Genomic DNA, 16,551 nt, shown 5'->3' with positions numbered 1-16,551 from the left:
TTTGCCACAACCAAATAGATATTTGGAATTTCCATATGTTCCATCTCTACTACATTTTTAGAACTTTCTCCCCAGGCTGAAAAGTATGGGCTAAAATCATTCTTGCACCTGTAAAAAGCAAAATGTTTTAAAAGTCAATAAGCCAGATCCCCCCCCCCCCCCCCCCCCCCGCCAGAGAAGGAGAAAACAGAATTTAAAAATCCCCAACTCTTGGTCACTAGAGAATCAAATGAATCAGTCAATCAGTTAGCAAGACCAAACTGCCAATCTGAGTTTCCACAATGTTGTATGGGGAGAGAATTTATTTCTATGGGAACTAAGACCCACAGCATAAAGGCCATTTATTTCATATACTTAATCACCTAAAACATTTAAAATGACTGTTAGCATCTATGAAGTGGAGAGCCGTGGTGCTAGTAAATGGTATACAATTTTCATCGATGGTGACTTACTCACCTGGTGGATGGCTAAAATTCTTCAGTTTTAGGAATAACAACATGTGATTTGAACTATTAGGATGTGCCTGTGTTAACAAAGTGAAATATAGTTTGCCATTTAGTCAGATAATTTAATCAACATGGGCTAGCTAAATAGCTCAATCCAAAAAGAGAAAACTATCCTAAAATACCCTTCAAGATGACTAATTTTATAGCTTACATTATCCAAAGAGTTGACATTTAATTTTGTATCTTTACAAAATAAGCCCCGTATTGCAGTTTATTAATCTCTTCTATCTTGAAGTAAACCCTTCATCTATTACAAAGGGAAAACCAAATTCAGAGCAACAGCGGTAGCCTATGTACCTTAATTAAGGGGAAACTAATAAGGTTTGGCAAAATATGATCTATGGAAGGAAAGCAAACAAGATGTTCCCCAGTTTCATTTCGGTACTGAATATGAAGCCTAGTGCCCTGGACTTCAAAGCTATTTTCTTTTTGTTGTTGTTATTGTTGTTTCAAATTTTTATTTAAATTCTAGTTAGTTAGCATACAGTGTAGTATTAGTTTCAGGAGTAGAATTTAGTAATTCATCACTTACATATAACACCCCAGTGCTCATCCCAACAAGTGCACTCCTTAATGCCCATCACCCATTTAGCCCATCCCCACCCATCTCCCTCTATCAACCCTGTTTGTTCTCTATAGTTAAGAATCTCTTATGGTTTGCCTCCCTCTCTCTGCACACCCCCTATGTTCATCTGTTTGGTTTCTTAAATCCTACATATGAGTGAAATCATACAGTATTTGTTGTCTTTCTCTGACTTATTTCACTTAGCATAGTATTCTCTAGCTCCATCCACGTCACTGCAAATGGCAAGATTTCATTCTTTTTGATGGCTGAGTACTATTTCATTGTATATATATATACTACATCTTCTTTATCCATTCATCAGTTGATGGACATTTGGGCTCTTTCCATAATTTGGCTATTGTTGGTGATGCTGCTATAAACATTGGGGTGCACAAAGCTGATTTCCATTGAGTTCGAAATGCAGGTGGTAAAAACAAAGTTGGAGATGATTGTCTTAAGCTTGCATTAACATTAAGGCCTCATCTCACAAATAAAATATTCTTTTCCCCAAAGCCTTTATTCATTCCTGTTTGTGTTTCTAGGGATTTCAGTTCTCAAGTACTGAGAAGAAAAGATGGAAATAAGTATTCTGCACTATTGGCAAGAAAATGTTTTCCATTTAAATAAGAAATGAAACAATAGAGTTTCATCTCATGTGAAATTATTTGTTTGGCTGTATGGAGACAATTCTCTCAAGTTTTCTTTTTTTTCTTTTTTCTATTGTATTTTTATTATTTTTATTTTATTAAGTTATGTTAGTCACCATACAATACATCAATAGTTTTTGATGTAGTGATCCACGATTCATTGTTTCCTTATAACACAGAGTGCTCCATGAAGTACGTGCCCTCCTTAATACCCATCACAGGGCTAACCCATCCCCCCTCCCTCCTCCCCTCTAAAACCCTCAGTTTGTTTCTTAGAGTCCATAGTCTCTCATGGTTGGCCTCTCCCTCTGATTTCTCCCCCTTCATTTTTCCCTTCCTTCTCCTAATGTCCTCCATGCTATTCCTTATGTTCCACAAATAAGTGAAACCATATGATAATTGACTTTCTTTCATTGACTTATTTCACTTAGCATAATCTCCTCCAGTCCCATCCATGTTGATGTAAAAGTTGGGTATTCATCTTTTCTGATGACTGAGTAATATTCCATTGTATATATGGACCACATCTTCGTTATCCATTCTTCTGTTGAATGGCATCTTGGCTCTTTCCACAGTTTGGCTATTGCGGACATTCCTGCTATGAACATTGGGGTGCATATGGCCCTTCTTTTTACTACATCTGTATCTTTGGGGTAAATACCCAGTAGTGCAAAAGGGTAGCTCTATTTTTAATTTTATGAGGCACCTCCACACTGTTTTCCAAAGTAGCTGTACCAATTTGCATTCCCACCAACAGTGTAAGAGGGTTCCCCTTTCTCCACAACCTCTCCAACATTTGTTGTTTCTTGCCTTGTCAGTTTTTGCCATTCTAACTGGTGTAAGGTGGTATCTCAGTGTGGTTTTGATTTGATTTCCCTGATGACTAATGATAATGAACATTTTTTCATGTGTCTGTTAGCCATTTGTATGTCTTCTTTGGAAAAGTGTCTGTTCATGTCTTCTGCCGATTTTTTGACTTGATTATTTGTCTTTTGGGTGTCGAGTTTGAGAAGTTCTTTATGGATCTTGGATACCAGTTCTTTGCAGTGTCATGTGCAAATATCTTCTCCCATTCTGTGGGTTGCCTCTTTGTTTTGTCGACTGTTTCCTTTGCTGTGCAGAAGCTTTTTATCTTGATGAAATCCCGAAAGTTCATTTTTGCTTTTGTTTCACTAGCCTTTGGAGATGAATCTTGACAGAAGTTGCTGTGGCCAATGTCAAAGAGGTTACTGCCTATGTTCTCGTCTAGGATTTTGATGGCTTCCTGTCTCACATTGAGGTCTTTATCCATGTTGAGTTTATCTTTGTGTATGGTGTTAGAGAATAGTCCAGTTTCATTCTTCTGCATGTGGCTGTCCGATTTTCCCAGCACCATTTATTGAAGAGACTGTCTTTTCTCCATTGCATATTTTTTCCTGCTTTGTTGAAGATTATTTGACCATAGAGTTGAGAGTCCATATCTGGGTTCTCTATTCTGTTCTATTGGTCTATGTGTCTGTTTTTGTGCCAGTACCATGCTGTCTTGGTGATCACTGCTTTGTAATATAGCTTGAAATCAGACAACACGATGCCTCCAGCTTTGTTTTTCTTTTTCAACATCTCCTTGGCAATTTGGGATCTTCTCTGATTCCATACAAATTTTAGGATTGTTTGTTCCAGCACTTTGAAAAATGTCATTGGAATTTTGATCAGGACGGCATTGAAGGTATAGATTGCTCTGGGCAGCATACACATGTTAATGTTTATTCTTCCAATCCATGAGCATGGAATGTTTTTCCATCTTTTTGTGTCTTCTTCAATTTCTTTCATGAGTGTTTATCCTTTACCTCTTTGGTTAGGTTTATTCCGAGGTATCTTATGGTTTCTGGTGCTATTGTAAACGGAATCATTTCTCTAATTTCTCTTTCTACAGTTGCATTGTTAGTGTATAAGAAAGCAACTGATTTCTGTGCATTGATTTTTGTATCCTGCCACATTACTGAACTGCTGTATGAGTTCTAGTAATTTGGGGGTGGAGTCTTTTGGATTTTCCACATAAAGTATCATGTCATCTATGAAGAGAGAGACTTTGACTTCTTCTTTGCCAATTTGAATACCTTTTATTTCTTTTTGTTGTCTGATTGCTATTGCCAGGACTTCTAGTACTATGTTGAACAATAGTAGCAAGAGTGGGCATCCTTGTTATGTTCCTGATCTTATGGGAAAGGCTCTCAGCTTTTCCCCATTGAGGATGTTATTCACTGTGGGTTTTTCATAGATGGATCTTATGAACTTGAAGAATGTTGCCTCTATCCCTATACTCTGAAGAGTTTTAATCAGGAAAGGATGCTGTATTTTGTCAAATGCTTTTTCTGCATCAATTGAGAGGACCATATGGTTCTTCTCTCTCCTCTTACTAATGTGTTCTATCACATTGATTGATTTGCGAATGTTGAGCCCCCCTTGTATCCCGGGGATAAATCCCACTTAGTTGTGGTGGATGATCCTTTTAATGTATTGTTGGATCCTCTTAGCTAGCATTTTGTTGAGAATTTTGGAATCCATATTCATCAGGGATATCTGCCTGAAAGTCTCCTTTTTGATGGGGTCTTTGCCTGGTTTGGGGATTAAGGTAATGCTGGCCTCATAGAATGAATCTGGAAGCTTTCCTTCTGTTTCTATTTTGTGAAACAGCTTCAGGAGAATAGGTATTATTTCTTCTTTGAATGTTTGGTAGAATTCCCCAGGGAATCCATCAGGCCCTGGACTCTTGTTTTTTGGGAGGTTTTTGATCACTGCTTCAATCTCATTACTGGTTATTGGCCTATTCAGGTTGTCAATTTCTTCCTGTGTCAGTCTTGACAGTTTATAGGTTTCCAGGAAGGCATCCATTTCATTCAGATTGCTCAGTTTATTGGCATATAGTTGTTGATAATAATTTCTAATAATTGTTTCTATTTCCTTGGTGTTAGTCATGATCTCTCCCCATTCAGTCATAATTTTATTAATTTAGGTCCTTTCTCTTTTCTTTTGGATAAGTCTGGCCAGCGTTTTATCGATCTTATTCTTTCAAAGAACCAGCTTCTAGTTTCGTTCATCTAATCTACTGTGTTTCTGGTTTCTAACTTATTGATTTCTGCTCTAATCTTAATTAGATCTGCATGGCTTAGGCATCGTTTGTTGCTGTTTCTTTAGTTCTTTAAGGTGTAAAGTTAGTTGGTAAATTTGGTACTTTTCTATTTTTTTGATTGAGGCTTGGATGGCTATGTATTTCCCCTTTAGGACTGCCTTAGCAGTATCCCATAGGTTTTGGACTGATGTGTTTTCATTCTCATTGGTTTCCATGAAATGTTTATGTTCTTCTTTGATTTCCTGGTTGACCCAAACATTCTTGAGCAGATTGGTCTTTAGCTTCCAAGTGTTTGAATTTCTTCCAAATTTTTTCTTGTGATTGAGTTCCAGTTTTAAAGCATTATGGTCTGAGAATATGCAGGGAAAAATTTCAGTCTTTTGGTATCGGTTGAGACCTGATTTGTGACCCAGTATGTGGTCTATTCTGGAGAAAGGTCCATTTGCACTCTCGAGAAGAATGAGTATTCTGTTGTTTTAGGGGGGGATGTTCTGTATATATCTATGAGGTCCATCTGGTCCAGTATATCATTCAAAGCTGTTTCTTTGTTGATTTTCTGCTTAGATGATCTCTCTATTGCTGAGAGTGGCATATTGAGGTCTCCTACAATTAACGTATTATCATCACTATGACTCTTTATTTTGGTTAACAGTTGGCTTATGTAGATGGCTGCTCCCATGTTGGGGGCGTAGATAATTACAATTGTTAGATCTTCTTGTTGGATAGACACTTTAAGAATGATAAAGTGTCTTTCTGTGTCTCTAACTAAAGTCTTTAGTTTAAAATCTAATTTGTCTGATATAAGAATTGCTACCCAGCTTTCTTTTGAGGTCCACTGGCATGGAAGATGGATCTCCATCCCTTCACTTTCAGTCTGGATGTATCTTTAGGTTCAAAATGAGTCTCTTATAGACAGCATATGGATGGGTCCTGTCTTTTTATCCAATCTGCAACCCTGTGCCATTTCATGGGAGCATTCAGGTCATTCACGTTGAGAGTGATTATTGAAAGATGTGAATTAATTGTCATCATGTTGCCTGTGAAGACCTTATTGTCCCTGTAAATTTCTGTTCTATATCACTCTTAGGGTCTTTCTCCTTTTATAGCACCCCCGTTAGTATTTCTTGCAGGCCGGCTTAGTGGTCACATATTTTTTCAATTTCTGCTGGTCTTGGAAGCTCTGCATCTCTCCATCCATTCTAAATGACAGCCTTGCCAGGTAAAGTATTCTTGGCTGCATGTTCTTCTCATTTAGTACCCTGAATATGTCTTGCCAGCCCTTTCTGGCTTGCCAGGTCTCTGTGGATAGGCCTGATGTTATTCTGATGTTCCTCCCTCTGTATGTAAGGAATCTCTTCCCCCTAACTGCCCTTAAGATGGTTCCTTGGTTCTAAGATTTGTGAGTTTTACTATTACATGCTGGGGTGTTGGCCTGTTTTCCTTGATCTTGGGAGGGGTCCTCTCTGCCTCTAGGACACAAATGTTTGTTTTATTCCCCAGGTTAGGGAAGTTCTCAGCTACGATTTCCTCAAATATATCTTCTAGTCCTCTCACTCTCTCCACCCCCTCAGGGATTCCAATAATTCTGACATTGGAACGTTTCATGGTGTCACTTATTTCTCTGATTCTATTTTCATGGATTCTGAGTTGTTTTTCCCTGGCCTCCTCTTTTCCCTTCTTGTCTATTAATTGGTCTTCTAGATCACTAATTTGTTCTTCTGCCTTGCTTACACTAGCTGTTAGATTATTTAGATTAGATTGGATATCACTGATAACATTTTTAAGTTCTGCCAATTCAGCTTTCATTTCTGCCCAATATTTCTCCATTCTAGCTATTGTCTTCACAATTGCTACCCTGAATTCCATCTGTGACATCTTGGTTATATCTAAATCCATTTGTAAATCTGTGGCATAAGTCATAGTCTCTGAGTTCTTCCTATTTTGGGGGTTCCTCCTCCTAGCCATTCTGTTGAGGGGTGGCTAAGGGAATGTATAGAGTCCAAATTATTGACCACAACCCAAGCAAGATGCAACTGTTTTATAGGGACCTTAGGTTTGCTGGCCTCTTGTTTTCCCAGCCTGTCTTCTGGGGGAGGGGCCTGCCATGCTGTTACTCAGGCAACCCTGTTTGGGCAGAGTTGCCCTGCCCCCTGTGGCGGGGAATGGGCTCAATGGAAACAGGTTTTGGGGGGCTTTTTTTCCTCTGGTGGCTTTCGCTGGCAGCTTTCTGCATCTCTTCCGAGAGTCAGAGCAGAAGAGATCATTTCCAACCCTCTGCCTCAGAGCAGAGAGACACAGTCTGTTCAGAGTGGTCTGGTATATATACAGCTCAATTCCGGGGACTGGTTGGAATAGGGTCCCTCCCTATTCCAACATCTTTTTCAGGTTCTCTCAAGTTTTCTTTAGATAACTGACTACTTCTCTAAGATGAGGGGCCATTTTTAGTGAGGCTGTGTATTCGAAGTACTTGGTGATTCTATACATTGTAATAGAGTTTTATTATAATGAAACCACCAGGTGTGTCTGAATTGGTTTTTCCTTTCACATTTTTAAGTGCCTACTAGAGTGAATTGGAAAGACTAAGAATTTTGTAACTAAGGAAATAGATTTTTTTCCCAATAAAATAGGAAAAATAACAGCAACCCATAAGATTTACTCTGAATCTTAAATGAGTTGGCATATAGAAAGTGCCCAACAAAAAGCCTGACTCCTACCATCGCTCCATACAGTGGCAGAGATCACTGCTAGCAACAGATCCAGCTGCATAATTCCAAAGGTATTTGCCATCCTCTTTGAAAGGTGAAACAGTCAGATTAGTATTAGATTGTCTGTGACATCAGTGATGTTCCAAGGGTCATGGAGTTGAATATGATTTTTTTTTTTTTTTAGTATTTTAACAATATTTAGAATTTTTTAAAATTCTTTTTATTATGTTCAGTTAACCAGCATATAGTACATTATAAGTTTTTGTTGTAGTGTTCAACGATTCATTAGTTGTGTATAACACTCAGTGCTCATCAAAACACATGCATTTTCTACTCTATAGAAGTGTGACTGAAAAAGTGTCCCATATGGGGAATCCAACATTGTCCCCACTCTACTCAAGACAAATCTGCTCTTGTGTCAACTCTCTGTGTAGAGTTCCACACCAAACAACTGAAGAATGATTATGAGAATTTTAAAATAATAAAGCAAGATGAGCTGGGAGACATAATAGAACTGAGGTTATTTGTTCAGAAGAAAAAGAACCTGAGAAATAAATTTCATGATCTGCTTCATTGTATGTTGTATTTTCAGAAACAGGCTTCTATTGTAAGCTGATTTGGGATTAGACATGGCAAACAACCTTTTTTATGTGAAGCTGTTTCAACTCCTCCTTGTTTTTTCACTCCTCCACCTTAATTTATAGTTTCACTCAGGAGGAAAAGAAAAGATAATTCTGAACGCAGGATGGAGACCAGAAAGGAAAGTTAGAAATATGAGTGGAGGGGTAAGGGAATGGATGAGAGAGATACATTCAGGTTTTAATTATTCGTCATTCTCTTGGGAAAGTAAGGAGAATCAGATCAACATTATATTATACATTATTACTGGAACTAAAACAAGAAGAAAAAAGTTTAAATTTATACCCTTAGTGTTATTCCCTCCTTAAAGAAAAAACACAATTTTCTGGACATAGTTTTCTCCCTTCTCCCCACTTTCTTTTTTTTTTTTTTTTTTTTTTTTCTGGTTTTAAAATAGCAAGCCTGACTTACCAGAGATAATCTTTGTTAGCTTTAAGAACAATTACTTTGCAGCTGCAAGCAAAATGATTTATAGGAATAAAACTTACGGCACAATCCTTTAAATAGGTTCTTTCATTTGGATGCACCTTTTGCATACAGTGGATTTTTTTTTTAAGATTTTATTTATTTATTTGACAGAGAGAGAGAGAGAGAGAGAGAGAAAGCGAGAGAGGGAACACAAGCAAGGGGAGCGGGAGAGGGAGAAGCAGGCTTCCCATGGAGCAGGGAGCCTGATGCGGGGCTCGATCCCAGGACCCTGGGACCATGACCTGAGCTGAAGGCTTAATGACTGAGCCACCCAGGTGCCCCTGGAATGTTCTTTTTCCTGAGTGGACAAAAAAGGTTACAACTAAGGAAGCATGGAGAGGTTTCTGGTGCTTGTCATGGCATGGGAGCATGGGGCTGGGCAGGGGGAGTGAGTCACTTCTCTCGCTATGCAGGCGTTCTAGTCTCTGTCCCAGTGGCCTCCTGGTAGCAAACTTGAATGAGCTTTATCAGACTATGGTGGTCCTCCAGGCATTTGTCCCAGGTGTGTCTGAGCCTATGTGCTGAGGCAGGGAGTTGGAGTTGGACCCACAGCAACTAGCTCATCTTCTAAATTTACAGGATTTTGTGCTACAACTCCAAACTTGAAAGCAGAAACAAAAGAAAATTCTAAGCCTAAATATATTTTTTATGTAATACCCCTTTCACATTTCATAATCAATTTTCTAAGTGGAAGTTTTTAAAAATACAAGAATAAACTGAAGGAGATAAAAAATATAACTGTACCTCCAAATTTATCCTCCAGCAAAAGGGAGTAAAAACAATCTCAGATGTAAAATATATCAATGGGTCAGAACTCAAATTCTTACAGACTGCTCCCTGTACACTGGAAGTTTTAAAATGTAGATGTTTAGACAGCGGGTGGGTGTTAAGGAACCTGATTTGGAGTCCACAGAGTTCTTAACATATGTTTTGTTACTTATGGTAACAAAGACAATACTAAGTATGGAATAGTATTGTTAACCAGGTGCATACTATATAATCTCATTTAGTGCTCACAGTGCCTGTGAGAAAAGACATGAGAGCCCCAATTTGCATAGAGAAATTTCTGGAAGTAAACTTGACAGAGCTATCACAAAACCTGCCCAAACTTATACAACTGTTACGGTGGTTGCAGGGGAGGGGTCAAGATTCCCTCCCTAACCTAGGTCTCCACTCAACAGAATGTCCTTCTAAGTTCTTTATCCTTAAGAATTTCATTTGTAAAGAGCTTGCTTCTTTAAAATCTTAGAATTATAGAATTTTAAAGGTAAATGAAATCTCACAGCTGTTTTAGACCCACCTCCTCCTTCTGCCTATATGCTAAAATGGAAAATAAGTGTCTTCTCCAAACCGCTACACTAGAATTTAGAACTATAGTCTAAGTTTACCCATCCTCAAATCTGATTCCTATTCTATCTTTGATTTTAAGAAACTCATACACACACAAAAAAAAAGGTGTTTTTTTTTCCTCTCGAAGAGGAAGCTGTTGACAAAGCACTTCCCAATTAGAAATCTTCAAATACAGATTCAAATCACCCAGCCATGACTAGATTTAATTAAAATTCATTCAGACTTTTAACCAACAGTGGTTTTTGCTTCTTCACGTATCTATTCAGCAGCTAATCTCAAATCTCATCACTGTACCATCTTTCTGGCTCATGAATGAAATATGATCACTTTTTTTTTTTTTTTCAGAAAAGTGGTGAGTTATTGAAGATCAGATTAAAAAATCTCAAATCCTTGAAAGAGATATCAATATCTGTTATTTTTTAAAAATAGATTAAGAGGAAATGGTATCATCGGTCAATCATATTCTCAGGCATCACAAATCAAGCTCATGAAATTCCAGGAGTCATGGACAACACATTGATAGCTGTGTGCTTTTGGAAACACAAAATCATCAATTTGCCCTCCCCCAGCCTCCAAATTGTAAAGAGAATTGTAGATGCATACATGGTTAGGTAGATAGATGGGTGATAAATAAATAGGATTAGAAAATTAAAAAACATCTAAACTGTACACCTCAATTTTGCAGTTTCCCATGAGCTGGAAAGATAGTTCAGAGGCAAATAAGAAGAAAAGCAGCAACACCAAACATCCTTGAGTAATAGTTATTATGTAAAGAAATAAAAACAAATTTGTTTTTTAATCTTTGGGGTTTACATGAAGGTAAGATTTTATGAATTCTATGCTACCTTTGAATTAATTTCTAATGCAGAAAACAATTTGGAATGAGATGGAAAATGCATATTAAATAAATTTGTCCCTTAGGCTCAATAGTCCTGAATGTATTAATGTAAAAATAAAAACAAATCTTGGAAAGTTATTTTTATAACTCTACTTGGGCTTTTGTGCAGTCAGTGAATAGCACCAAGTTTTAAATGTCATCATGTTCTGTTGCTTGGTTGTATTCTCTGTTATTTTGAGAAAAGCATACATTTTTTTCTGAGTCTCAGTTTATTTACCTGTTACATGGAGATAATTGCCATTCTTTCCCAGGGTTATTAGAAGATGTAAATTTTAAAGACCATATGTGAAAGGCCTAGGGTGTTCCCCGTGAATCTTGTCCACACCACTAAAGACCAGACTCAGTGAATCGCACAGCGTATTGATCCTATCTGTGTGTTCTTGGTGGAAAGGCACTGCAATCGGAGCTGGAGGTTCTAGATGCAAGTAACAATTCTGCTGCTAATGACCTATGGGACCTCAGTTGCTGCCCCTACCTAAAACAGAAGGCTTCACCAGGAAATCAGTTCAAGAACGAATGGATTTTGATTCTGATCACTTACATAGGCACTCAAAAACAGATCTGTTGAATGACTGAATCTGAGAACGCAGGGGATTGCATGAATCATTGATGAAAAGCCCTGGCTCTAGGCAGACGCGGGGTGGGGATGCTGACTCCCTCCTGTATTAGCTACATGGCCTTGGGCCGAGTTACTTATTCTCCCTGATTTTCCCTTTCCTCAACAGTAAAATGGCACTTCGAAAGCACTTAACTTTTGAAGGTCATTTGAAGATTCAATGAGGTAACAGATCAAAAGTACTTTAAATGTTTTCAGCTGCGTCATAAATTCCTCAGAGTGGGCTTAAATGCTCATTATTATTACTACAGCTTTGGTATTCTCACATTCATGAATTCCTTTACTGCTGTTTCTAAAAATTTGTGTTCACATGTCAGCACATTAATTGACGAAATAATATCTTTTTCTGCCCCTGTGGGGCTGCCCCTGCTGGTGCTCCTGCCACTGGGAGGATTCTCATTCTTAATTCCCTTTCCCCGGGTTGTAAAACTTCTGCACTGCTGAGGTCTGAATTGACCAAAAGTTTTACTTACGTTTGTTTGTCTACACATCTAATAAGTACAATTTATAAATGTCCCACTGTTTGGGCTCTCTACTACATTCACGTGGGAGGAGCTTCACCATTTGTGCAATTGATTATTTGCCTATATTTTTGAGTCACCTTGTGGAGCTCCCAAAAAGTTTATATAGACTTTATTTAAAAAGAAACAGACGTGCACAAATGCACTCACGCATACAAACACACAAACACGAAAGAGACTAGGTTATACCAAGTAAAAGCAACTTGGGAACAAAAAGGGTATTCCTGTAAGGTTTCTGATTTTGAGATTATATTCCCCTAATCTTTTCCTTTTTATTTGCCTTAAAATTTCAAGCTGAAAAGGGCTCAATACTGTTACAAACATTTCAAAAAAATACTTGAGCTCTCCAGGTTACTACTTTTATAATTGATGAGCCTGGGAAAACCTTTCTTTTCTAATAGAAACATTGTTTGGACATGAATGATTTAATTACTATTATATGAAATGAACAATACAAAGTTCCTAATTACCTTGGTCACATAAACCTAAATATAATTTTGTCCCATGTTTGAATCTTTCTAGTAAAGGAACAAATCATTAAAGATTAAGTGAATACACAATTTATTTTAGAGGTGGAAATACAAATCTCCTATCTAATTCTAAGAGTAAATCAAAACATGAGTCTTCAAAGAAAATCTCTCCATAGACATCCTATTAACTGTCCTTCTGGTTTACAGAGTTTTTTCTTTAATCCAACTTCCACATTCCTGTCAGACCTATATTTTCTAAAATATAGCTCTGAGACACCATTTCTTTTGGTGGCATAATATAAAATTCTGAATATTGTAAAGCATGGCCCCACCTTTATATCCAGCCTTCCCAATGAGTCCTTCTCCATTCATTAATGTACTTTGCGTTTTAGATGCCTGGATACCGTTGACTGTTATAATATATCAGGCCTTTTCATGCTGCCCCCACTATATGGAATAACTTCTTTTTTATACATGGAAAACTTCTGTCCATTTTTTAAGGTTAGGCCAAATGTTATCCACATAGTGGTTACAAAATTCCCAATATTTGTAATTTTTCCATATATGCACATACTACTATATAATTATGCACATTGTCAGCCATGTACATAAACTCTTGCTTATTGAACTCACAGAATATTTGAAAAAATCAGCAAGAGTAATGTCATTATATATGCCATTATAGATGCCTCTTTGGAAAAAAAGAGGCATTCATCTAACACTTTCATAGCTACACAAGGTCTGTTTCTGAGCTGAAGTTATTTCTAAATAGGTTTTCTATAGCTCTGTGACCGAAAAAGAACCTTTCAACATCAGATTGATCCAAATTGAAGAAATGTATTATTGATTACGCTGACAGGATTAAGATATTTATTTACCATCCACCAGCCTTGCTAAGGGGTTTCTTGAAGTTTAGCTGCTAAATCATCTTTCTTGATGGCCTGAAATGTTCTTGGAAACTCATCAGGAGGTTTGCATGATATATATTAAACAAAACCCAATGCAATCTTTCATTTAGAAGTTTTTCAAAGGTTCCATTTCTAACTGTCTTCAGTGTAAAATAAAGGGGAACTTTTATATATGATACATGCAGAAAATCTTTAGAGAATACCAGAAAAATATTTCCAAATATTATTTTTTTTAAAGATTTTATTTATTTATTTGACAGAGAGAGGCGAGAGAGGGAACACAAGCAGGGGGAGTGGGAGAGGGAGAAGCAGGCTTCCCGTGGAGCAGGGAGCCCGATGTGGGGCTCGATCCCAGGACCCCAGGATCATGACCTGAGCCAAAGGCAGACACTTAACCAACTGAGCCACCCAGGCACCCCTCCAAGCATTATTTTTAAAATGAACTCTTTTTGGCATGCATGGGTGCCTTTCAGAAAGCACTTGTTTTCATATTCATTGATAAAATAATGTCCTTATCTTGAGAGTGGCAGTTAGGTTTGTGTATTTAGTTGGCTGAATATCTCCCAGGTAGCCTACTGCTGACAGCCATTTTCCCTTCTAATGTGTCTGAGGAAGAGTTCAAGATAAAGAGAGTATTAGCTCTGCCATTTTGTTGTTGTCTGCCTGTGCTTGCAATTAATAATCCATGGTCTTCTTTCAGGATAGTTTGTAAGTCCTTTGCTGATTGTATTAGTCTTAGTTGAATTAAAAATAGAAAACATATCTGGTAAACCAGGCACATGTAAATGGCAAAACCCTGGAAGCTAAGGAAAGAACTCCAATATATCCTGACGTTGCAGAGAATGCCTGGTACAGATGCCCTCAGACCATCAGGTCACGGCATATATTTATGATCAGTAAAGCTTATTTCCTTTATTTCTAAAAACAAAACCAGTCTGTTAAAAACCAATCAGTCTTTTATCTATGATTGCACTGAGCTATGTACCTTTGTTATAGCTCTTATTACTTTGTACTTTAGCAGTTTACACATTGACAGAATATAAAGTTTTCTGGGGCAGGAGATTAATTTTTGAATCCTAACAGAAAGCACAGAACCTGTATATAATGACTGATACTTTGTTGTTAAATTAGTGTATAAATTAATGGTTTTATCCCACTCAAATATGAACCCTAAAGTCAGACTTACTAATGCATTTGTATCTGATTTTTGCAGGTACTGGTCCAATTTGGCTGAATGAAGTATTTTGTTTTGGGAGAGAATCATCTATCGAAGACTGTAAAATTAGACAATGGGGTGTGAGAGGCTGCTCACACTCTGAAGATGCTGGAGTCACTTGTACTTCATAATGTATCATATCTTCTTTCACCTTTATGAAATCATTGTTGCAAACTGATTGTATTATTTTGCTCCATTAAAGTCAGTTCAGTGAATATTTAAGAGATTAGGAATCTTGTCTAAAGAAAAGGAGTATTTTAAAATCACTGGATAAACAGATTGAACATCTTCATGCTTGTTATATATCTATATTTGAACCATTTCAACTTCTTTGGGTTTCTAAATGGGATTTCTAATATAATGACATGCATTGAATGGAATATTCCAAAGTTTAAGGCTTCTAGATTACAAATACCAATGATAATGGAAACACCTTCCAATCATGGACTTCAATTGATCTCTTCACAGGATGACAATTTTTGTCATTTTTGTCTTCCTTGTAATCTAATTGATTTTAATTTAATTACTTTCTTAATAATGAGAGGATTGGGAAGAGTTGGGATTTTTGTGCCAAGTTTGCGAAATCTCTAACCATACACATTTTTTGAGGAAACATTTTATCCTGGCCATCAAAATCTCTGAAAGTGCAATAACTTGGCTGTTTGGTAGAAGTGTTTATGATATATTCTGGGCATGATGAAAAACTTAGGTTTCACATGGTCAATAATAATATGATGATTAAGAAAAACAACATGGTTATTTTACATGGTCATGTATCGACGTTTTTGTTTGTTTTTACTGAACCTTAAGTTAGAAAAAGCAGCGCATCTGAGAAAAGGCACGGGCCCCCCATCACTGTATGCATCTTGATAATTGGTGGATCAAAAATGTCCTTTCAACATGGAGCTCAGTTTGATGTGCATTTTAAATTAAGTTGAATAGTTATCATCATTCTAGGACACTGTTTATAATGTAAATACATTTTTAAATGTAAATTGCTCCACTTTAAATAACAGCATGCAAATGTCTTGAGCACAGAAGCTAGTTTCAACTACCCTTCTTTGGAGTCTTTCATGAAGTCCATCAACAATTACAACCAGAAAGAGACAGAGAAAGAGACAGAGAGAGAGGTCTCTGTAGCCCTTAAGGGTCAGTGACCCCAAGCATGCCAAAACAGTACCTTACCAATGGTCAGCCCATCACCAGGGTATATCTTAGAGTGTGGAAGGTCACCTGGAACCCAGTGCCTGTCCCCAGCTATCTAGGTATCCAGGCAGAAAGACCAGTGATTGCTACTGGAGCCCAACTGAATATAATCTAGGTCAGAGAAGAATATACTTTTCAAGTTTCCTAAGCCCCCAACCCAGAGGGGCATGTGATTAGAAAGTAGTACTAGTCTAGAATGGCTCTACTCTTCTTTCTTTAATGGTGATAAGCAAAAAAATGCACTTGTGCATTTTTTTCAACTCCTGAAGTCTCACTTCACAAATAGTAACCCGAGAGTAGATTCCCTGCCTCTCACTTGCAAAGGCAAAAATGTTCTCTTAGAATTGGAACTATTGGAAATGGCCTGCTGAAAATGCTCTTTTGTCATGTTACATTCTTCTACTTGTTAAGTACTTGTCTTCTACTTTTCTCCAATGTAATTTTGTGACTAAGAGAATAGACTCACAATCTAGACAAACTGTCTCTAAACCCTGGCTCTACATTCAGCTGGTTATTAACTCCTTGGGCTCAACTGCACTGTCTAGGTATTTCCTTTATATGGTAAAGAAGACAGTATTAAAGAATCCTCTGCAGGGACACCTGGGTAGCTCAGTCAGTTAAGTGTCTGCCTTCAGCTCGGGTCATGATCCCAGGGTCCTGGGATCGAGTCCTGCATTGGGCTCCTTGCTCAGCAGGGAGCCTGCTTCTTCCTCTGCCTCTACCTGCC

General features: G+C 37.6%; 1 protein-coding gene across 2 annotated transcripts in view; it reads left to right on the top strand.

Annotated features, from left to right (window-relative positions):
• MSR1 (macrophage scavenger receptor 1) overlaps window positions 1–14,833 on the top strand; it is an 81,751-nt gene extending 66,918 nt beyond the window's left edge. For both annotated transcript variants that reach the window (XM_035004138.1, XM_035004139.1), the window contains exon 10: window positions 14,616–14,833. In XM_035004138.1, coding sequence (XP_034860029.1) covers window positions 14,616–14,749 — 134 coding nt within the window. In that variant the 3' untranslated portion in view covers window positions 14,750–14,833. The remainder of the gene's footprint in view (window positions 1–14,615) is intronic.
• Window positions 14,834–16,551: the final 1,718 nt, after the last annotated feature.

The sequence above is a fragment of the Mirounga leonina genome, unplaced genomic scaffold (assembly GCF_011800145.1).
Source record: "Mirounga leonina isolate KUSES-001 unplaced genomic scaffold, KU_Mleo_1.0 Mir_128, whole genome shotgun sequence".
Lineage (NCBI taxonomy): Eukaryota > Metazoa > Chordata > Mammalia > Carnivora > Phocidae > Mirounga > Mirounga leonina.
This window is presented reverse-complemented; position numbering and strand designations above follow the sequence as displayed.